Genomic DNA, 23,227 nt, shown 5'->3' with positions numbered 1-23,227 from the left:
ACTGAAACTATTTCACAACACCAGCAAACGAGAGCCTGTCAAAATATTCCAAGTACAGTTCACAAATGGTATGACACAAATCACCTGGGCAGCTCCTCAGCTTTTTGTTCCAGCATGAGCTGACACAGACTGTCGCAAGTTACTGCAGCTGGTCCTCACTATACCAACCACAACAGGAACCATTAAGACGTCCTTTTCTGCGTTGAAACGGATAAAGACATACAGTCGAAACCAAGCCGATCAAGGACGACAGATCCCTTGCCATGATCACCATTGTGTCGAGAGACTTTTAATACCGAAGGCCAAAAGGGAGGGGTTTCACAGCTCAGTCACTGATGTTTTTACCCAGAAGGATAGACGGATGAAAAAAGCTCCTTACCTTTTATTTCTTCCGAGAAGAAGGCAGAGTGTCGAGACACAAAGAGCTTGAGCTGCTCGTCCAGGTTACAGAATGTCAGGTCCACATCCCATGAGCGGATGCCTGTGAAAACACACACACACACACCAGGGTGGTTAGGAGAACACTCAATACTCAAGTCAACAGCATGTAATTAGCCAGAGCTGGAAGTAGAATGTGCCCAGGCTCAGAGTTGCTTCATAATAACATACACAGACATAACATAGCTCTCTGCCATTTTACAACCCGATTATTGGACAACACAGCCTAGTTGAATTACATCGTTGAGGTTTGTGTTAATGTCGGTCAGGCTAAGGGATTGTTTTTAGAGGAGAAAAGGGAAGGATTCAAACTGAAACTACAACTGGGGAAGCAAAGACTTCAGGGATGGGCTGAGAGACTAACTCACAGACAACATGGAAAATGCTACTTGTGTACCGGTAATCAAATTACAAACATATTTTGAGTTGAAGCTGCAATATGTAACTTTTTGGGCTACACCAGCATCAAACAGCTGAAAATACAATATTTTTGGTTATGGAAAATATATTTCACAGCTGGATTAGGTGGTACACTGATTCTCTACACAATGACTGCTTGTTTAGTCACAAACGGAAATTAGGCGAACTATTCAAATTTTAGCAACTAGGAAATGGCGGAGCAATTTCTGCATATTGCACCTTTAATAAGTAACTCACATACAGTAAACAATATAATAGGTTATGGCTCTGTCACTGTTGGAGGTACTTTTTGTAACGTCAACATGCTATAAATACCATGCAGCTAATAAGTGAACGGAGGCCTCAAATCCCTAGACTCAATGACATAGCAGAAGTACAGTAACATTATGTAAAAATAGACTAAAACCAATAAAATGACCAAGACATGAACTAAGAGTATGACAAATGGATAATAAGACAGAATATAATGTATACATTTCATCTACAATTTTGCTGCAATTAAGCTATATAGAGCATAGGTTAAAACGTGGACCTATACTGCCTGAAAAATGTATACAAAGGGTATGTATGTCATGTCTAATGTGGTACACGGGTGCAGTGTCAAATTCAAAATGGGAGGGCACAGAATTCATATGGTCCATATGATGTGCCCTGCATGACAAGAGAGCTACACTGCAGTAAAGGGATTGGCCATTTAAGGGCTTAAGCATTGCATGTGGTGATGGCATAACAAACTAACAGTGGGAGGGCAAAATCAGATTCAACTCCACTAGAAAAAGTAATGAATGCTAAACAGCCAAGTAGACCCTGGTGAGCAAATTGACAGACTAATTTAATAATCTAAATATTGTAATGAAGACATACTGCAGGCCTATTTGAACACAGAGGGCAAAAGACTAAAAAATGCATTCCCCTGCCTATACGACCATATGTATGATGAAAGATCTTCACTAAAAAAAACATTGCAGAGAGAAGATCTGCTTTTGAATTCACTCACCATAGTGAAGATCAAGAGGGACAATGACAAAGCAAGAGGAAGCAGCCTCCCCTTCTGTCTGTCTGGGACAAATTTAGCTCCGACCTCATCGGCACATGTTATTTCTATTACTTCTCCAAAAACACAGAAAAAAAGCAGTAGAAGATTTTTTTTAAACACGGCAAGGCAGCCCACTAGTCTCCCGAGAGGACAGTATCTCCTCAACAAATTGTATTCATTGCTCAGTTCCTGGCATGAACATTTTAACAAAAAAAGGTGAGAGACCACTGGTCTAGGGACCAAGGCCAAGGTTGTTTCATCTCATTCTGGAAATACTAAATGAAGATGGGACGATATCTATAAAATTCATTATTATACTCTGTGGCACTATTGTTAGGCTACTGCTGAACTGTTTGGCAAATTACATACTTATTTTCCACCATAATTTGCAAATAAATTCATTAAAATCCTACAATATGATTTTCTGGATTTATTTTTCTAATTTTGTCTGTCATAGTTGAAGTGTACCTATGAGGAAAATTACAGGCCTCTCATCTTTTTAAGTGGGAGAACTTGCACAATTGGTGGCTGACTAAATACTTTTTTGCCCCACTGTATAACAATTCCTAGTTTCATTTCTAGACTGAAAAGACTGAAGCAAATGTCTCAGAATAGCACCCAGGCTAGGGAAGAACATGGATCTGGGCATTACTTTACTTCCGTATAACCTCAACAGGCAAACATCTTTGTCTGGCAGTGATTTGGAACTTGCATTGAAAAGATCTAGCCATTTGTCCTGATTTGCATGCACATTCTAAGTGAAATGAATTGATTCAAAAGGAAAACAGTACTAAAAAAGGGTCTTACTGGACTCACCAGCTCCAGCTTTCTCTTGTTATGCACTTTACAAGGAACACATGACTGGCTCAACTGTTCTGGGGATCTACGGTAAGTTTCACGGTAAAATAATGTGACATGTGAAATGAAGAACGCAATCTGCTTTATCTCCTAACGTATTGCACAAGTTGACAGCAGGGATTAACTTAAAAAGTTGCAACAAATATTCAAAATCATTGAAAAACTTCCCCCCAAAAATAGTTGACGGTAGGCCCGGGCGATATAGATCGTGTGACGATAGAAAAACGTCTATCATTTAATATTATGCTCTATTGTTAATTTCGTGGTGTCGCAAAATCACTCTTTCCGGCAATATTGTTCGGCAATTGGAAGTCGCTTTGCAACACAAACAAGCATGGAGAGTGAACGCGACACAGAGCACGGAGACCGTACCTAAAAGAGGGTCTACTTTGGTCGCATGGATGTGGTTTGGGTATGAAAAGTCTGACATGGACCAGAAAACCGTCCTCTGCAAAATATGCCGCAGGCCGGTCCCAACAACAGGCTCAAACACCACTAACCTCTTACCACCTACGCAAGAATCACGTGAAACAGTACGGAGAGTCTACGGATGAGAACCAAAAAAGTACAGTCGAGTGCTCAAAACAAACCCCGGACTCAGACGTTGCAAGAGGCTTTTGCCCGCGGCACACCATATGGCAAAGAATTATGAAGATGGAAGGAGAACAGCTGCAGTTACAACTTGCATCTGCAAAGACATGGCCCCAATTTACATGGTCGAGAAACAGGGGGTTTCGTGAGTTGGTGCAAACACTCGACCCAAGGTGCCAAATGCAAAAACCTTTTATTTGTTGAGTATAATTCCAAATGTAATAAGAAATAAGCCTTCACATGGTCATTTTATATAAACTATTTATTCACAGAAAATGTGTTTTTCAAAGTATTATATTAAGGGGGCTGAATAATTTTGCACGTTTGTTAAAAAGTTTGAAATATCCAATAAATGGATCCCACTTGTTGTTGATTCACAAAAAATACAGTTTTATATCTTTATGTTTGAAGCCTGAAATGTGGCAAAAGGTCGCAAAGTTCAAGGGGGCCGAATACTTTCGCAAGGCACTGTACAATGACCTATATCACTCGACCCAAGGTGCCAAATGCAAAAACCTTTTATTTGTTGAGTATGAATAAGAAATAAGCCTTCAATGATTTTATTCACAGAAAATGTGCCATTTCGTGATATGTATCGCCAAGCCCTATATGGGATTTTGGCCATATCACCTTTATTTGATGGTATTGAAAAACCATACCATGGCTTTTTCCAAATACCCCGGTATACCTACTGCTCAAGCCTGCATACCGCCGCAACTGATTCATAGATGACGCAATCGCTATTGCACTCCATACTGCCCTTTCCCACCTGGACAAAAGGAACCCCTACATGAGAATGCTGTTCATTGACTACAGCTCAGTGATCATCACCATAGGGCCCTCCAAGCTCATCACTAAGCTAAGGACCCAGGGATTAAACAACTCCCTCTGCAACTGGATTCAGGACTTCCTGATGGGCCGCATATCCACCACATGGGTGCATGCTTAGTCCCCTCCTGTACTCCCTGTTAACCCACAACTATGTGGCCGGGCACAACTCCAACACCATCATTAAGTTTGCAGAAGGCACGACTGTGGTGGGCCTAATCACAGACGACGAGACAGCCTACAGGGAGGAGCTCAGAGACCTGGCAGTGTGGTGCCAGGACAACACCTTCTCCTTCAACGTCAGCAAGCCAAAAGGAGTTAATCGTGGACTGCAGGAAACAGAGGGCCGAGCACGCCCCCATTCACATCAACGGGGCTGTATTGGAGCGGTATGAGAGCTTCAAGTTCCTCTGTGTCCACATCACTAAGAACCTATCATAGGGCTGGGTGATATGCCCCCCCAAAAAAAATATATATATATAAAATTGGGCCACATTTTCTCTTAGCTACTTCATGTAGCTAACATTCTTGCTTTGTGTATTCCTCTTTAATTTAGAAGATACTGTTGCAAAAACATGCTGATTTAGGTCTAAACCATCACTAGTATTATCAGACTGTATAGCTAATTATGTTTGCTCTTACTCAGTACATTTATATTAGCTAGCTAGCGATTAGCATTAACAGCTAACAATCAGCAGCTAACAAGATTTAGGAACAACTTGCTAAGAAACTAGCTGTTTGCAGATGTAAGAAACACAAACTAATAGTGTAATTATAAAACGTTAACGTAAACTGACTCACTTTTGCACATCGCCTTGGTCCGTAAAATTGACCTAATTTTAGCGCCCCAAAACCGTAATACTTCCAGATCAACTGTAATGTCAATACCATTGTAAAGCACAACTTCTCTCATTTCCAACAGAATCAATTACATGTACCCCACGCTGCCCGTTTCTGCATGATTCAAGAAGGCAATGAGCCTTGTCGGGTCTTTTTAAAAATGGTGGGGACGGGAAACTAATGCGTGATAGTGAGAAGGAGATTTTTATTTTATTTTTCACTCGATCTGTCCAACTTATCCCCTTATGGCCTCTAAAATGTAAATAAAAAACTATAAAGAGTTGCTATGTGTCATTACATACTTATTTGAAGGTTTTGAATGGAGTTTAGGGCGGTGCTAAAGTGATCTTCGAAGTAAACAGCGGCTTTGAGAATGATGATCGCATGCAATGATGATGCAAAAAATGACTAGGTATCCCCCTTTACCCGTCACTGTCCATTTCTTGTTTTTAAACGATGCGAGAAGTGCTACACCTGGTGGAGAGAGATTGTAAGACAGAAATAATTGCTTTATGCGTGCTGTACGTTACTCCATGACACGTCACGATGTAACGGAGGGTCAGTTCTCAACTTTACTCCAAAAGCAAAGTAAAAACAGCGTCGTTGTCATCAACATTGTTGCATGTGCTGCATTGACCATGCAGACTGAACGCAAGTGTCTCGTGGTCGAAGGAACAACAAATGAGCTCCTTGAGTGAAAGGTCTGTGTGGAAAGCGGCATCGACAGAGAGTGGCTAGAGAGGACTCAAGTAACGAAGCCCTAAAAATTGTCAAAGACTCCAGCCACCAAGTCATAGACTGTTCTCTCTGTTACCGCAATGGAAGCAGTAGCGGAGCAACAAGTCTGGGATCAAAAGGCTCCTGAACAGCTTCTACCTCCAAACCATAAGACTGCTGAACAGTTAATCAAATGGATACCCGGACTATTTGCATTGAGCCCCTTTTTTTAATGCACTAACATTCTTGTACTGGCTCCATGCACAGTCACTGGACCTTACACACACACACACACACACACACAAACTAGGGCTGGACGATAAATTTAATGAAGTAGAATGAATGTTTTTGCACGATATTCCAAATGCCTGTATCGCAAAGCATCAAGGTTTTGTTTCTGTGAGCGTTTATGGCTGCTTGTTCTCATGTTGTCTTTTTAGTCTCGTCTCCTTCTGTGCTGTGTGCACCTTCCCATTTACACCAGAGATCTGTATGTAATGACGAGATGATCATCCTAATATAATATCATCCTAGGACCATGCCTCAGGACTACCTGGCCTGATGACTCCTTGCGGTCCCCAGTCCACCTGGTCGTGCTGCTGCTGCTGCTCCAGTTTCAACTGTTCTGCCTGCGGCTATGGAACCCTGACTTGTTCACCAGACGTGCTACCTTGTCCCGGACCTGCTGTTTTCAACCCTCTCACCACCGCACCCTGCTGTCTAACTGAATGATCGGCTATGCAAAGCCAACTGACATTTTCTCCTGAGGTGCTGACCTGTTGCACCCTCTACAACCACTGTGATTATTATTATTTGACACTGCCGGTCTCTATGAACGTTTAAACATCTTGGCCATATTCTGTTATAATCTCCAGCCGGCACAGCCAGAAGAGTACTGGCCACCCAATTTCAATTGATAATAATGGGAGTCGTTGTCCCAAAGAAGGGAAGGCAGGCGACAAGCTGAGGTTCAAAATAAGCCCATAGAAACACATTGGGCTTATTTTGGCGAGACTGAAACCTCGCTTCGCCTCTTCCTCTCTCTTTACTAGGGCCATCACAGACTAAAAAATAATTTGGTAGAACGAGAGTCTTCTGTTCTTTCAACCAATTGATAGGTCGAAATATGAGATATAGATGCATGTCTGTCTCGGTTGGTCGGTCTACACACAAAGGTTTTTCTTGATTTTTACTCTTTTCTACACTGTAGAATAATAGTGAAGATATCAAAACTATGAAATAACACATATGAACTCATGTAGTAACCAAAAATAGCCACCCTTTGCCTGGACAGCTTTGCACACTTGGCATTCTCTCAACCAGCTTCACCTGGAATGCTTTTACAACAGTCTTGAAGGAGTTCCCACATATGCTGAGCACTTGTTGGCTGCTTTTCCTTCACTCTGCGGTCCGACTAATCCGAAACCATCTCAATTTGCTTGAGGTCAGGGGATTGTGCAGGCCAGGTCATCTGATATACCGAATGTATAATTTTTTCCCCTTTAACGAGTCCAACGTGAATGACATACTGCTTTCCCGGGAACAGGCCCAAATCCCAGTCATTTGTGTGAAGACGGAGAAAAAGGGGATGGCGGTTGGGCTTCTGAGAATTCATAGGCAAACGAATAAACCCCCACTGCTTTCCGTTCTACTAGCTAACATGCAATCATTGGAAAATAAAATCTACGACCTACGAGGAAGATTAAACGACCAACCGGACATTAAAAACTGTAATATCTTATGCTTCACGGAGTCGTGGCTGAACGACATCATCATCAACATATCAGCTGGCTGGTAAAACAGCCCTTACACAGCCTGGAGGTGTGTTGGGTCATTGTCCTGTTGAGAAACAAATTATAGTCCCACATTGAAGCCCAAAGGTATTTTCTACCTGATCCTGATAAAACAAATATCCTATAAATCACATTGGCTATGCATGGCCTGTTTGCAAGAAACTTGAAACATTGTATCAACTATTGTATTAACTTGGTCCAGCCAAAGCTGGTGCTAGCAAACACTGAATAAAAATATTCAGACGCTAGTGAGCGCCGTATAGACAAACACAGCCATTGGCTGTTTTGCACAAGGGATAAGTAGATCACCAGATCAGAGCATGACATTTTTTTGCCCCCCTTTCATGCCTAGTGGCAATCAGAAAATTGTGTACAGATCCTTGCGACATGGGGCCATGCATTATCATTCTGAAACACGAGGTATGAATGGCATGACAATGGGCCTCAGGAACTCTCTCTCTCTGTGCACTCAAATTGCCATCAATAAAACGTAAGTGTGTTCGTTGTCCGTAGCTTATGCCTGCTCATACCATAACCCCAATGCCACCATGAGGTACTCTGTTCACAACGTTGACTTCAGCAAACCGCTCGCCCACATAACGCCAATCACATGGTCTGCGGTTGTGAGACCGGTTGGACGTACCGCCAAAACTCAAAAACAAAGTTGGAGGCAACTTAAGGTCGAAAACATAATGTTAATTTATCTGGCAACAGCTCTGATGGACATTCCTGCAGGCAGCATGACAATTGCATGCTCCTGCAAAACTTGAGACATCTGTGGCATTGTGTTGTGTGACAAAACTGCAAATTTTTGAGTGCCTTTTATTGTCCCCAGCACAATGTGCACCTGTGTAATGATCATTCAATTTAATCAGCTTCTTGATATGCCACACTTGTCAGGTGGATGGATTATCTTGGCCAAGGAGGCTCTTGGCCAAGGCTCACTAACATGGATAAACAAATTTGTACACAAAATTAGCATTTTGAAAATATGGATTGTTTCTGGGATCTTTAACTTCAGCTCAAACATGTTGCCTTCATATTTTTGTTCAGTATATATATATATATATATATATATGGCAATGTGTATTATGCAATATTGACATATCTTTGGTTATACTGCGTAACAGTATCCGGTTCTCTTTATTGTGTCCCCGTCGATGGCAACTGTCAGATGCATGGTGCTCATGACAAACGTTCTTTCTTGCATTTAATTGGTACAGTGTGAGTGTCGTCATTCTTCAGCACCATTGTGGAGTACAACGACTGTGCAGGTGTCTTATTTTGAGGGAGGAAGCTCCCAGTCTTGCTTTGTTCATGGTGCCGACTAAGCTTGTTTTATTTGCAAGCAACTTGTTCACCGATTACAGTAAAGTGAAGAAATTGTCCACTGTGACATTTCTCCCCTTGCCAAAGTAAAGTTCCACAAGCCTCATCACCACATTCTCCAACACTTGCTCACCTGCTGCCCGATGTGGATCTTTTCCTAAACGGTGCCTTTCCCTTCCTTTCTCCTCTCTCACCGTTTCATTTGGTGGTGGCGCGGGGGACCTGCTCAGTGCACACCGTTCTGGCTTTTTTGCACTTAGGCCTCGGAGGTGTAGAATCAGAAGAATAATCAGAGGTCATGATTCATTTAGGTTCAGTTGAGGCAATTACCGGGTTGATTATCAACTGGCCACTGCACCTTCCAACGTCGGGAGAATGAGCAGAGCAGGAACTACTGATGGGAGAAGTGGCAACAGGGAAAACCATTCAAATAATGACACGCCCTCCTAAAACTGGTTCTAATTCCAGTTCTGTTTGTGATATAACAATTCTAACAACGGCAGTGTGTTATATAGACTTATTTAGGAAAAGTCAACGACGGAGGGGATATGGCTTTAAAAATGGCAGAATAATAAAATAAATTCATGAGCTGTCAAAATGGCCGCTTTAGCGGGTCTAGTGTTAAGCCAGTGGCACATACAACACAGACACTCAAGAGGGAGTACACTGGACACTGGTGGTAGCAGATGGGAAATTGGGCTGGGAGGATTCTAGAGTACACAGAGGCAGCTGCTAAGTCTCAGACAAGAGAAGACTTGTCTGGGCTAGACTAGGGCTGGTTTGACCCACTGTTGGGTTGGAGCAAAGAAAACCCCAGCATGTCCAAATGTCTGTTATCTTTTCTAGGCCATCCATCAGCACATTACAACAACACATAAGAATCAGCACAGCTGAACCAACTAACTGACAGACCATCTACACAGCGTTGTTCTTTCAATAGGAAGCCCCTCTTCTATTTGCACTTTGCCAGCAATCACAAGCATGTTGACCATGTAGGAGGGATACAGTATTCAGGGGCTGCATTCATTAAAAAAATATAAAAAATTGACAGTCATCACCAAATACTTTTAATCATGTTATACTCAGAATCTTCAACACAAGACCGTTTCTTCAGGCTTGTTCCCCAAACAAAATCATTAACAAAGCGCCTGCATCCATCACTAACCAGGAAGGGAAGGATATGGTGAGCAGTGTGAGACACACACACACACACACACACAGAGGAAGTGTTTGTGACATCAGTCACATAGCCTCAACACAAATACTGACGGGTAATTTCACTGTAACAGAATTAAGCTTTAACACAGTTTTAGCATTAAAATGTACACTAAAAAGGATTTATTTCAAAAGTTTAACAAAACATACAACTCTATGCACAAGGACTACTTTTAACAATTTCCATGGAAAAATGTACAAAACCTAAATTTAGTGGAAGAACTTTGCAGATGCAAACTTTGGTAATGGAATTACGGTAAAATCTGTTTTTAAATGCAACCAGGTTTTTCAAAAAAAAATATCTGCTCCAACTTAAGATTCAAATATGTCTGCAGAAAGAATGGTATGTCCGCTATGACATGGCACCTTGAGTTTGAAAAAAATCTATTTTGGTTATTAAACTACAGTAAGTGAAGTGGATTTACACCTGGTAATGGAATTACGGTAATGAATCCCTGATCTGTACAACACAGAAATGCAGAAATGTTTTTTAAAAAGTCACCAGAAGTAACATTCCCAGTCATTCTACAAAACAAATCTTCCAGGCGGAATTTACCCAGACCCCCGTAGCCGGCTAACTTCTCCATTGCTTTAAAACAAAGTCCTAGGGGAAACACTGCTAATGACTGAACTTTACACATCAAGTCTCATTATGGGGCTCTCAATAAGATGCAGCCAGAGTCCAGTATTTTCACACTCAGACACATCGAATGCCACTACCCACTTACCCAACCTCTGCTTTTTAAGCACAATGTTCTCGTAGCAACCCAGGGTGTTATGGGTAGTGCATCCACACCTCGCCTCTGAACTGCACGGTCGTTGGAGTCTGTCTGGATGGTGATAAGGTAACTCCGAATAGCTAATGCTAAAGAGGTAGTGGAGGAACCAACGTATACGTCCTGACAACGGAGACTTTTATTCTCTGCCACGCTGGTGAAGCCAAGCTGAAGTAAATAGGTTGCATTATTTATGCTCGGCAGCGTAGCTGGGCACTCAGGGCTGCTGGCTTCTTCAAGAGACTTCACCATTCCATCACACTGAACGCTGCCAAGGCACACTGACGCAGGCATGACAATTACATATTTTGAGACCAAAACTATTCATTGACATTTGCGGTCAATCCTTGTAATGGTACACAAGTTGCCAACTTGCATGAATTTATGGGAATCAAGTAATGTTTGTGAGCATGGGGAAACTATCCGAAAGAGAACATGCTATAAATGTAGCAGCAGAGTCTACAAGCCTATGCAAAGGGCACAGAAATCAAATCAAAGTGATTCCTTGTGTAACCCAGACAAAAGAAGACTGTCCAATGTCGAACCAACTTTGCCATAGGTCGAACACCAGCCTGCTAATTGGTGAAAGAAGTTAGCTAGCACTGGTTAGGCTGTTTCAAGATATCTAGAAGGGTGAGTGACTAAAGGTGTACAAGTGATGCGCGGGTTGACTCATAACACGCAGTCCCCACGGTTATATCCGCAGGGTGGGCGGGTTTAGGGCCATGAAATATTCAAGTTTCAATGTCACATGCACAAGTACAATGAAATGCCTTTTTTGCAAATTCAAAACTCAACAATGCAATAATCAATAACAATGTAATCCGTAGAAAAGAAAACATGAGAAATAAGAAATATGACAAACACAATAAGTAAGTAAGCATACTATAGACACACAGGTTCAGTTCCAATACCATATTTGCAATGTGCATGGATACTGGAGTAATGGAGGTAGATACAGTGCATTCAGAAAGTATTCAGAGCCATTAACTTTTTCCATATTTTGTTACGTTACAGCCTTATTCTAAAATGTATTGAATATTAATTTTCTCATCAATCTACACACAATACCCCATAATGACAAAGCAAAAATACGATTTTAGACATTTTTGCAAATATAGAAATAGGGGGAGTACAACATTCGCATAAGTATTCAGACCCTTTACTCAGTACTTTCTTGAAGCACCTTTGGCAGCAATTACAATCTCGAGTCTTCTTGGGTATGACGCTACAAGATTGGCACACCTGTATTCGGGGAGTTCGTACCATTCTTCTCCGCAGATCCTCTCAAGCTCTGTCAGGTTGGATGGGGAGTGTTGCTGCACAGCTATTTTTAGGTCTCTCCAGAGATGTTCGGTCGGGTTCAAGTCCAGGCTCTGGCTGGGCCATTGAAGGACTTTCAGAATTTTTGTCCCGAAGCCACTCCTGCATTGTCTTGGTTGTGTGCTTAGGGTCGTTGTCCTGTTGGAAGGTGAACCGTCGCACCCAGTCTGAGGTTCTTGAGCTCTTCCTCTGTACTTTGCACCGTTCATCTTTCCCTCAAACTTGACTCGTCTCCCAGTCCCTGCCACTGAAAAACATCTCCACAGCATGATGCTGCCACCACCATGCTTCACCGTAGAGATGGTGCCAGGTTTCCTTCAGACGTGATGCTTGGTATTCAGGCCAAATAGTTCAATCTTGGTTTCATCAGACCAGATAATCTTGTTTCTCATGGTCAGAGTCTTCGGGTGCCTTTTGGCAGACTCAAAGCAGGCTGTCATGTGCCTTTTACTGAAGAGTGGCTTCCATCTGGCCTCTCTACCATAAAAGCCTGAATGGTGAAGTGTTGCAGAGATGGTTGTCCTTCTGGAATGTTCTCCGATCTCCACAGAGGAACTTCTAGAGCTCTGTCAGTGACCATTGGGTTCTTGGTCTCCTCCCTGACCAAGACCCTTCTCCCTCTATTGTTCCATTTGGCCAGGCAGCCAGCTCTAGGAAGAGTCTTGGTAGTTCATCATTCTTAAATGGAAGAAGTTTAGGAGGCCACTGTGTTCTTGGGGATCTTCTATGCTGCAGACATTATGTACCCTTCCCCAGATCTGTGCCTCCACACAATCCGGTAATGTAACAAAATGTGGAAAAAGGGAAGGGGTCTGAATACTTTCAAAATGCACTGTATATGTCAACAATCCTTCTACCAAGGGACTATTCTATGGATTACATTTTGTGAAAATCCCCAAAATCATTATTTTTTGTCTGTGTTTGAGGAATCACTCATCACCATTTGATTTGTTACTCATTTTCAAAGTAGCCGGAATAAATAAAAAATTAAAAATGGCATATGCTTCCATTAACTAACGCTACACAGGGTGACACACAAATCAGGATGTTGACGTTACTTGGAAATATAATTTCCTGCTATTCATTGAAGTTTGAGTGGGAAACAAAAAAATCAGCTACAAGCAAGTTACAAACAAGCTTTGTGAATGTTACTAGCCTTGGAGTGTTCGAAGCTCACCGCAAACTGTTTCTTTCTACAAAGTCGGAGCTATTAAGGCAACACCCTGACAGATGCGCAGGGCTGTATGTCAGTAACTAAACTAAAACAAACAGCAAGGAGGCACCCTTACAAGCCTGGGGAAAAAGCCCACCCATTCCGTGATTTCATGTGAGACTAGAGGACCCTGGAGGTCTTGAGTGGTCTCAAGAGGCCAGACCTTTACAATGATCCCCTGTCTTGACCCTGGAGAAGTCCCTCCCCGGTGAGAAAAACCGTGGCATCATGGAACCAGACAGGAGTCTTTAAACACGGTACATTTTATGGATGCAAGCCAAGATACATTTTCCCCCAAATCAAGCAGTCTTAAAGGGATGAGGAAGATACAACGTAGGCTAAATGTAATCTAAAATGTCTCCGCCTGCTCAATGTGTTTCCTGCTGTGTTTAGTAAACAAACATACCACAACTTTTCTCTGGAGCAATGTCCTTGGAAAGTGAGGCAAAAGCTATTCGGCTCCTTAGCTAGAGCGGCGGGTACAAATGTTGAGCCCTTCCATTGGCTTGTTGCAATGGGGTGAAAGAATGATCTGCAGTGTGGCTAGTAATGCAAGTCTGCAAAAGATGAACTCCGCATAAAACAGCTTCCCTCAGCTAATCAAAGTGGGAAATGACAGCTATTGGATTTCTCAACACTACGAGCCAAGCAAATTCCAATGCACACACAAACTGGAGCCCCTGCCACTACCAGACAGAGGCAACTCTGCATCATGTCATGTGATCGTGGAATTGAAATAAATGTGATTCATGATAGAAGTGCAGTTACCTTAATTCACTCAGAGGCACTTGCAGTCATCAAAAACAATCTTATATGGTGTACAGACAGAAAACGAAATGCAGCTTAACTGCCCAAGCTATATTTATATATACTTATACACACACACACACACACACACAGGTAACAAAATAGCAAATAACATTTTTATGAATATGCTTCAATGACAAGGTCCTCAAAGCCAATAATTAGAACACTGGTGACCACCTGCACATCATAGTCATTCTAGGTAAGGTAACAGAAAATGAAGTCTTGTACTTTCAAATCAAATCTTATTTGTCACATGGTTAGCCAATGTTAATGCGAGTGTAGTGAAATGCTTGTGCTTCTAGTTCCGACAACGCAGTAATAACCAACGAGGAATCTAACCTAACAATTCCACAACTACTACCTTATACATACACAAGTGTAAGGGGATAAAGAATATGTGCATAAAGATATATGAATGAGTGATGGTACAGAACGGCATAGGCAAGATGCAGTAGATGGTATCGAGTACAGTATATACATATGAGTAATGTAGGGTATGTAAACAAAATGGCATAGTTTAAAGTGGCTAGTGAAACATTTTTAAATCAATTTCCATCAATTTCCATTATTAAAGTGGCTGGAGTTGAGTCAGTATGTTGGCAGCAGCCACTCAATGTTAGTGGTGGCTGTTTAACAGTCTGATGGCCTTGGGTTGGGATAGAAGCTGTTTTTCAGTCTCTCGGTCCCTGCTTTGATGCACCTGTACTGACCTCGCCTTCTGGATGATAGCGGGGTGAACAGGCAGTGGCTTGGGTGGTTGTTGTCCTTGATGATCTTTATGGCCTTCCTTTGACATCGGGTGGTGTTGGTGTCCTGGAGGGCAGGTAGTTTGCCCCCGGTGATGCGTTGTGCAGACCTCACTACCCTCTGGAGAGCCTTACGGTTGTGGGCGGATTACGGTTGTGGGCGTGATACAGCCCGACAGGATGCTCTCGATTGTGCATCTGTAGAAGTTTGTGAGTGCTTTTGGTGACAAGCTGAATTTCTTCAGCCTCCTGAGGTTGAAGAGGCGCTGCTGCGCCTTCTTCACAACGCTGTCTGTGTGGGTGGACCAATTCAGTTTGTCCGTGATGTGTACGCCAAGGAACTTAAAACTTACTACCCTCTCCACTACTGTCCCGTCGATGTGGATAGGGGGGTGCTCCCTCTGCTGTTTCCTGAAGTCCACAATCATCTCCTTTGTTTTGTTGACGTTGAGTATGAGGTTATTTTCCCGACACCACACTCCGAGGGCCCTCACCTCGTTGTTGGTAATCAAGCCTACCACTGTAGTGTCGTCCGCAAACTTGATGATTGAGTTGGATGCGTGCATGGCCACGCAGTCGTGGGTGAACAGGGAGTACAGGAGAGGGCTGAGAATGCAGCCTTGTGGAGCCCCAGTGTTGAGGATCAGCGGGGTGGAGATGTTGTTACCTGCCCTCACCACCTGGGGGCGGCCCGTCAGGAAGTCCAGTACCCAGGTGCACAGGGCGGGGTCGAGACCCAGGGTCTCGAGCTTGATGACGAGTTTGGAGGGTACTATGGTGTTAAATGCTGAGCTGTAGTCGATGAACAGCATTCTCACATAGGTATTCCTCTTGTCCAGATGGGTTACGGCAGTGTGCAGTGTGGTTGTGTCGTCTGTGGACCTATTGGGGCGGTAAGCAAATTGGAGTGTGTCTAGGTTGTCAGGTAGGGTGGAGGTGATATGGTCCTTGACTAGTCTCTCAAAGCACTTCATGATGACGGAAGTGAGTGCTACGGGGCGGTAGTCGTTTAGCTCAGTTACCTTAGCTTTCTTGGGAACAGGAACAATGGTGGCCCTCTTGAAGCATGTGGGAACAGCAGACTGGATAAGGATTGATTGAATATGTCCGTAAACACACCAGCCAGCTGGTCTGCACATGCTCTGAGGACGCGGCTGGGGATGCCGTCTGGGCCTGCAGCCTTGCGAGGGTTAACACATTTAAATGTTTTACTCACATCGGCTGCACTGAAGGAGAGTCCGAAGGTTTTGGCAGCGGGCCGTGTCAGTGGCACTGTATTGTTCTCAAAGCGAGCAAAAAAGTTTGGAGGAAGGGTTTGGGACATGTCTGACACTTGAATCCCAGAATGATTACTGCGAAATGTTGTGTAAAGAAAACTATGTAGTGCTGAAATGTGTTAAATTTAAATAAATGAATGATAATTTACACAAAATATGTATTCATAAATATTGACAGTATTTAAGATTTAAATGTCCGAACTAATCATTATAGAGCAAGTGCTACGCCATTGCATTAATTGGTCTCTTACCTTTACATTTTTGCCTGATCATTTTAAATAGTTCAAACTTCCGTTGCTAACCTAGCAGTCTAGTTTATGGTCTGATTGACAGCTGGTCTACCAGGCAAGATCATCCAAAACTAGTGATCAACTGGTAAATCAGATTTTGTTATGTTAACTTACACACCATGCAGATGCCCTCTGCTAACCATCTGCCAGGAGATCCAACATCCTTGTTGCTATTATATCCCTCACTGGCTTCTTCCTCCCTTATCTTTCCATTTAATGTCTACTACAAACGGGGTTTGCGTGTGGCAACATCTTTAACGTTGTATTTCGTCGTGGAAAACATTTACATACATTCACGACCCTAGTGGGATATTTCAGTGACAATTTGCTGATGTGTGTGTTGATTTGCAATTAGAACCATTTGTTGACGGAATATACTTGAAAACGCAGTAATACAGTATGCAACGTCACCTGTACTGAAGGCGCTAGCTCGAGCCAAATCGGGAGGTGGAAGCGCGGTCTGGCACTAAATCAATCAACATTGAGCCACATTACCTCTCTTTATCTCTGCCACCACGTAGTCCACAAATCCAGTCCGACTATGTCCACCGACAATGACGAGCAGAGAATACTTGTCGTTACTGAAGCCAGGATGCGAAGTTCGGTTCGCATTTTCCATTGCTTCGATCGCTTCCGTTTGTTGTGTCGCCATGTTGAAAAGTTTGGCAAATGATGTCATACAGAGACGCCCCTACTTTATCTATAGGGCGGAAAATCTGTAGATTGACACTTCGCAAGACCAACCGAATCCCTGTGGTCAGTGTTAACGATACATTAAAGAACCAATGGTGTATATAAACCCCGGACTGCTAATGCGATGTATTGGCCATTGCTGCCGCGTTTAAAACAACTGGAAACTCAAACAATCTCGGACTTCAGACTTCATCAGTGCGTTCAAAACATCTATGAGAAAACACTTTCAAGATCAACTGGTTGAAAGATGTTTGATCAATACTGATTCAATATGGTATTTCATTCCAAATAATGTGTTTAATAAATTGGGAGGTCTTCAATTTTTACTGAAATGTAATTATATTCCTGAAAGATTACCTGCTAAACTGGCTAGGTTTCACCAACAAGTGTTAATAGCCTGGAAAATATGTGTCCTGCACAATAAAGCTCTTTTGTGGAATAATTCAGACATAACTGTAAGGAATAAGTCATTTTTCTACCCCAACTGGCATGAGAGGAATATTGACTTTGTTCTTGATGTTTTCGACAAGGGTAATATTCTCACATATGAACAATTTATAACATTGGAAGAGTTTATTTCTGTGATCAAAGCCGTTCCCAGTGGTCTAACTACACAAATGAAAACTCATCTTAGCTTTGGTAATGATCACAAAGTTTATCCAGAACTTAGATTGGAAGGCTTGGGCTTACTTGAGAAATCTTGTTGTAATAAATATATAAGACAAGTTCTTCATTCCCAAAACCAATTTACACAGAGAGGAAATTTTCTGGAACTTGCTTATTCCTGACATTGTCTGGAAAAAATGCATGGTTAAGGCCTTACAAATATTGTATACCAAACAAAGTTAAGGAAGTGCACTTTTAAATTTTACATACGATATATCCATGTAATTCTATGATATCCAAATTTGTGGCTATTGATGATATCTGTGTTTTCTGTGAAAAAGAACGTGAGAATGTGTCTCACTTGTTCTTTGAATGAAAATTTGTGTCAGAATTTTGGAAAACCCTTGCAAAATACTTATTTCTTTTAGCTAAATATGTAGGTTAAAAATATATACTTCTGTGTATTGATTTTAAGAAAGGCATTGATGTTTATGGTTAGGTACACATTGGAGCAACGAGTCCTTTTTCGCGAATGCGCACTGCATCGATTATATGCAACGCAGGACACGCTAGATAAACTAGTAATATCATTAACCATGTGTAGTTATAACTAGTGATTATGAATGATTAAGTTTAATGCTAGCTAGCAACTTACCTTGGCTTCTTACTGCATTCGCTTAACAGGCGGGCTCCTCGTGAGGCAGGTGGTTAGAGTGTTGGACTAGTTAACCGTAAGGTTGCAAGAATTAATCCCTGCGCTGACAAGGTAAAAATCTGTCGTTCTGCCCCTGAACAAGACAGTTAACCCACAGTTCCAAGGCCGTCATTGAAAATAAGAATGTGTTCTTAACTGACTTGCCTAGTTAAATAAAGGTGTAAAAAAAAAATATATAAAAAAAAATCGAGTCCAAAATGACCGATTTCCGATTGTTATGAAAACTTGAAATCGGCCCTAATTAATCGGCCATTCCGATTAATCGGACGACCTCTACCTGTATGTGAGTGTTTGTTTAAAAGTGTAATTTTAAGGATGGTCCTTTCACCAATCTACAGATACTTAATCAATTACTCATTTGACAGATTTACATAAAAAAGTACTCACTCTTAAAAACATCACAAAGTGGTCCACTGTCCATCCGATTTGGTTTATTTGACATTGATACAGAGATCAGAAATGGGCAGTTACATGACATGAATGACTACCCATGTTTTTGACATGAAAAATATAATATGTTACTATTGCAATAATAACAAGACCATTGAAATGATTGTGATTTTTTTTATTCTTGTTGCCAAATACTTTATACACCAACAAAAATTCCAAAATTCTACACCACAATTACACATTTTTTGATTGAATTTAACTATTTTATTAAAACATTAACCCTAGTGCATAATAACAATAATAACATTTTCCTAAATCATTACAATAAGATGTTTTCAGAGAGATTACAATTGCACTTGAATTGTTTATTTTTTCAATTTTTTTGTTTGTTTTTGTAACGCTTGTCGTCGGTGGAAGAAGGTGAGGAGGACCAAGGTGCAGCGTGGTAAGAGTTCATATTATTTAATGAAATATGCAACACTAGACAAAACTACAAACACGACAAACAAACAGTCTTGAAAGGTGAAACAAAAACACTAAACAGGAAACAACCACCCACAAAACACAATGGAAAACAAGCTACCTAAATATGGTTTTCAATCAGGGACAACAATTGACAGCTGCCTCTGATTGACCACCATACCAGGCCAAACACAGAAATAGAAAATCATAGACAACCCACCCAACTCACGCCTTGACCATACTTAAACAAAAGACAAAACAAAGTAACTAAAGTCAGAACGTGACAGTACCCCCCCAAAGGTGTGGACTCCGGCCGCAAAACCTGAACCTATAGGGGAGGGTCTGGGTGGGTGTCTGTAAGCGGTGGCGGCTCTGGCGCGGGACGTGGACCCCACTCCACCATAGTCTTTCTCCGCCTCCTTAACCGCCTCCGTGGCTTCTTAAGAGCGGCGACCCTCGCCGCCGACCTTGGACTGGGGACCCTAGCCAAGGGTCCCGAATGGAGGGGAGATTCCGGCAGCGCCGGAGTGAAGGACGACTCCGGTAGCGCCGGACAGGCGGGAGACTCCGGCAGCTCCAGAGTGAAGGGCGATTCTGGCATCGCCGGCGTGACAGGCGGCTCTGGCAGCTGCTGGCTGACTGACGGCTCTGGCAGCTCTGGACAGACGGGAGACTCTGGCAGCGCTGGACAGGCGGGAGCACCTGGCAGTTCAGGACAGACGGGAGACTCTGGCAGCGCTGGGCAGGAGGAAGGCTCTGGCAGTGCTGGACAGGCGGGAGCACCTGTAGGGAGAAAACGGAGAGACAGCCTGGTGCGGGGGGCTGCCACCGGAGGGCTGGTGCGTGGAGGTGGCACCGGAGAGACCGGACCATGATGGCGCACTGGAGCTCTTGAGCACCGAGCCTGCCCAACCTTACCTGGTTGAATGCCCCCGTAGCCAGGCCAGTGCGGCGAGGTGAAATAGCCCGCACTGGGCTGTGCTGGAGAACCGGGGACACCATGCATAAGGCTGGTGCCATGTACACCGGCCCGAGGAGACGCACTGGAGCCCAGATGCACTGAGCCGGCTTCATGGCACCTGGCTCGTTGCCCACTCTAGCCCGGCCGATACGAGGCGCTGCAATGTACCGCACCGGGCTATGCACACGTACCGGGGACACCTTGCGCCTCACGGCATAACACGGTGCCTGCCCGGTCCCTCTCGCTCTCCGGTAAGCACGGGGAGTTGGCTCAGGTCTCCTATCTGACTTAGCCACACTCCCGTGTGCCACCCCCCAATACATTTTTGGGGCTGCCTCTCAGGCTTCCTTGCCAGCCGTGTTCCCTCGAAGCGCTGGCTCCCATTACCTGTTGCCTCCGCTCTCCTGGCTGCCTCCACCTGTTCCCATGGGAGGCGATCCCTTCCAGCCAGGATCTCCTCCCATGTGTAGCAACCCTTGCCGTCCAAAACGTCCTCCCATGTCCAGGAGTCCTGAGATCGCTGCTGCCCGATACCACACTGCTTGGTCCTTTTTGGTGGGTGGTTCTGTAACGCTTGTCGTTGGTGGAAGACGGTGAGGACGACCAAGTTGCAGCGTGGTAAGTATTCATATTATTTAATGAAATATGCAACACTAGACAAAACTACAAACACGACAAACAAACATTCCTGAAAGGTGAAACAAAAACACTAAACAGGAAACAACCACCCACAAAACACAATGGACAACAAGCTACCTAAATATGGTTCTCAATCAGGGACAACGATTGACAGCTGCCTCTGATTGAGAACCATACCAGGCCAAACACAGAAATAGTAAATCACAGACAAACTAACATAGACAACCCACCCAACTCACGCCCTGACCATACTAAAACAAAAGACAAAACAAAGGAACTAAGGTCAGAACGTGACAGTTTTAGTATTTTCTCATTAATCCCTGTATTCTGTTTTGTATGATGTAAGAATGTAAATTGTTGATCTGCATTTAGATTTTTTTTTTAAAGAAAGAAAGAAAAAGAAAAAAGAAATGAGCTCCGAACTGTGAAAATCAATTTGAACGGTCTTTTTAAACATTAAAATTAAAATTAAACAATATATATATTTTATTAAACGGTAACATACAAAACACAAAAACAGAACAGCCAGAGGGATTACACAAAGAAATAATTAGGAGAAAAATAATCCACATTATATCAAATCAAATACAGACATGTATCGAATCCTTTGTTTTACATTTTGTTTTGTATACGTTTTAATGATTCAAAATAGTTTTCCAAATCAGATACATTTGAATTAGTTTGAAAAATGTTCCTAATGAAATAAAGAGATTTATGATATACTGACATTCAATTGTGGAATCAGTGTAGTAACAATGTAACAATTACAGAATAAGTGTTCGATAGATTCCGTTTCTAGTTCAGAAAAACTGCGTTCACTGGTAACATTAGGTATATATTTAGAAATCAAGCTATTACACGGGTAGAATCTATGGATAATCATAAAGGAGATATCCTTTACTTTATTGGTCACCATACATTTGTGTGGAGTGAGCCAAGCATGGCGCAAGTTTACAAACAATTCCTGTATAAAATATCCCTTAATAAACAATTGTTGAATTCATTATCTAGTAAACCTATGCCATTCACCTGGATATCGCTTACAATAGGAGATGTTCCAAAACATGCATTATTCTGAAGTAAAGTTTTTATCCCACTAGTTATAGCTTTTATAACCGTGTCATTTTCCGAGCTTGAAACCTTACAGTTGTATCTTTCCATAAATTCTCTCAGCGTAAATAGATTCCCACTAATATTAACTAATTGGCTGACAAGGACAATGTTTTTTGAGAACCAGTTACGGTAAAATAGCATCCTGTTTCTAAGTAATATAGACCCATTATTCCATATAAAACATCTATGAGGTAGGTGAAAAGTTGTTTTTATACAGCAAAGCCCAGGACGTTAAAGCCTGCGTGTGAAAATCCACCAATTTCACAAGAAGTTTACCCACAATATAGGGACATTGTAGTAAAAAAACTAAGCTCAGAGCTTCTGAAAAACAAAATGAGATATAATATTCCAGAAACTATGATAATTTTTTTAATGACGTTTGATATCTGATTAAAGAGAGTGAAGTCTAAGACATTTAGACTGCCATCACAAACCCTGTTGGTGATAACATCTATTATCTTATGTGGCTTGTTTTTCCATATGAAGTTGTACAATAGCCTATCTAAGGTACAGCAAGTGGATTTGGGAAAGTCAATAGATGAAAAACAGATAGGATGCACGAGATAGCCCCTCAGCTTTTGATAAAAGCACTCGGCCTTTTGATAGATCCAGTTACAGGATTCAAATTAAGAACATTCACCGCCTTAAGATGTTTGGTGATCTTTACACCGAGGTATGTTACAGTATCTTTTTCAGAGATGCTGATTGACAGCTCCTTTCAGAACAAACATCTCACAGTTGGAAAGATTTAAAACCAAACCTGAGATTTTGGAGAACTGGTTCACAATATCCAATGCTAATCTAGCTTGTGACACATTTTTCAAAAAAAGTGAAGTGTCATCCACCATATATCTTGATCTCTCTGGCCTGGAATGAAATGCTTTCAAACTGACTTTGATAAACTAGTGAGCATAAGATTTGAGATACTAACAAAAATAAAAAGGTAAGATTGGACAACCTTGTCGTATTCCTTTGTAAATGTTAAACCTTGAGAATGTTCCATGAAAGAGTTTGATAAAGCTATTGCCACCATTATACAGAGTTCTAATAGCATCAACAAATAAAGGTTCAAACTTCAAATGCTTAAGACAATCAAAGATAAAATTGTGACTTACGGTATCAAATGCTTTCTGAAAATCCTAAAATAAGAT

At 42.1% G+C, this 23,227-nt stretch overlaps 1 protein-coding gene across 3 annotated transcripts in view; it reads right to left on the bottom strand.

Moving 5' to 3' along the window:
- LOC112250717 (microtubule-associated protein 1S) overlaps positions 1–17,157 on the bottom strand; it is a 45,489-nt gene extending 28,332 nt beyond the window's left edge. For all 3 annotated transcript variants that reach the window (XM_024421090.2, XM_024421092.2, XM_024421091.2), the window contains exons 1-2: positions 16,993–17,157; positions 380–481 (exon numbers count right to left, since the gene is read on the bottom strand). In XM_024421090.2, coding sequence (XP_024276858.1) covers positions 380–481; positions 16,993–17,149 — 259 coding nt within the window. In that variant the 5' untranslated portion in view covers positions 17,150–17,157. The remainder of the gene's footprint in view (positions 1–379; positions 482–16,992) is intronic.
- Positions 17,158–23,227: the final 6,070 nt, after the last annotated feature.

This window comes from Oncorhynchus tshawytscha, linkage group LG05, assembly GCF_018296145.1.
Source record: "Oncorhynchus tshawytscha isolate Ot180627B linkage group LG05, Otsh_v2.0, whole genome shotgun sequence".
Classification (NCBI taxonomy): domain Eukaryota; kingdom Metazoa; phylum Chordata; class Actinopteri; order Salmoniformes; family Salmonidae; genus Oncorhynchus; species Oncorhynchus tshawytscha.
The sequence above is the reverse complement of the archived record's forward strand: the minus strand, read 5'-3'. Positions and strand labels throughout refer to the sequence as shown.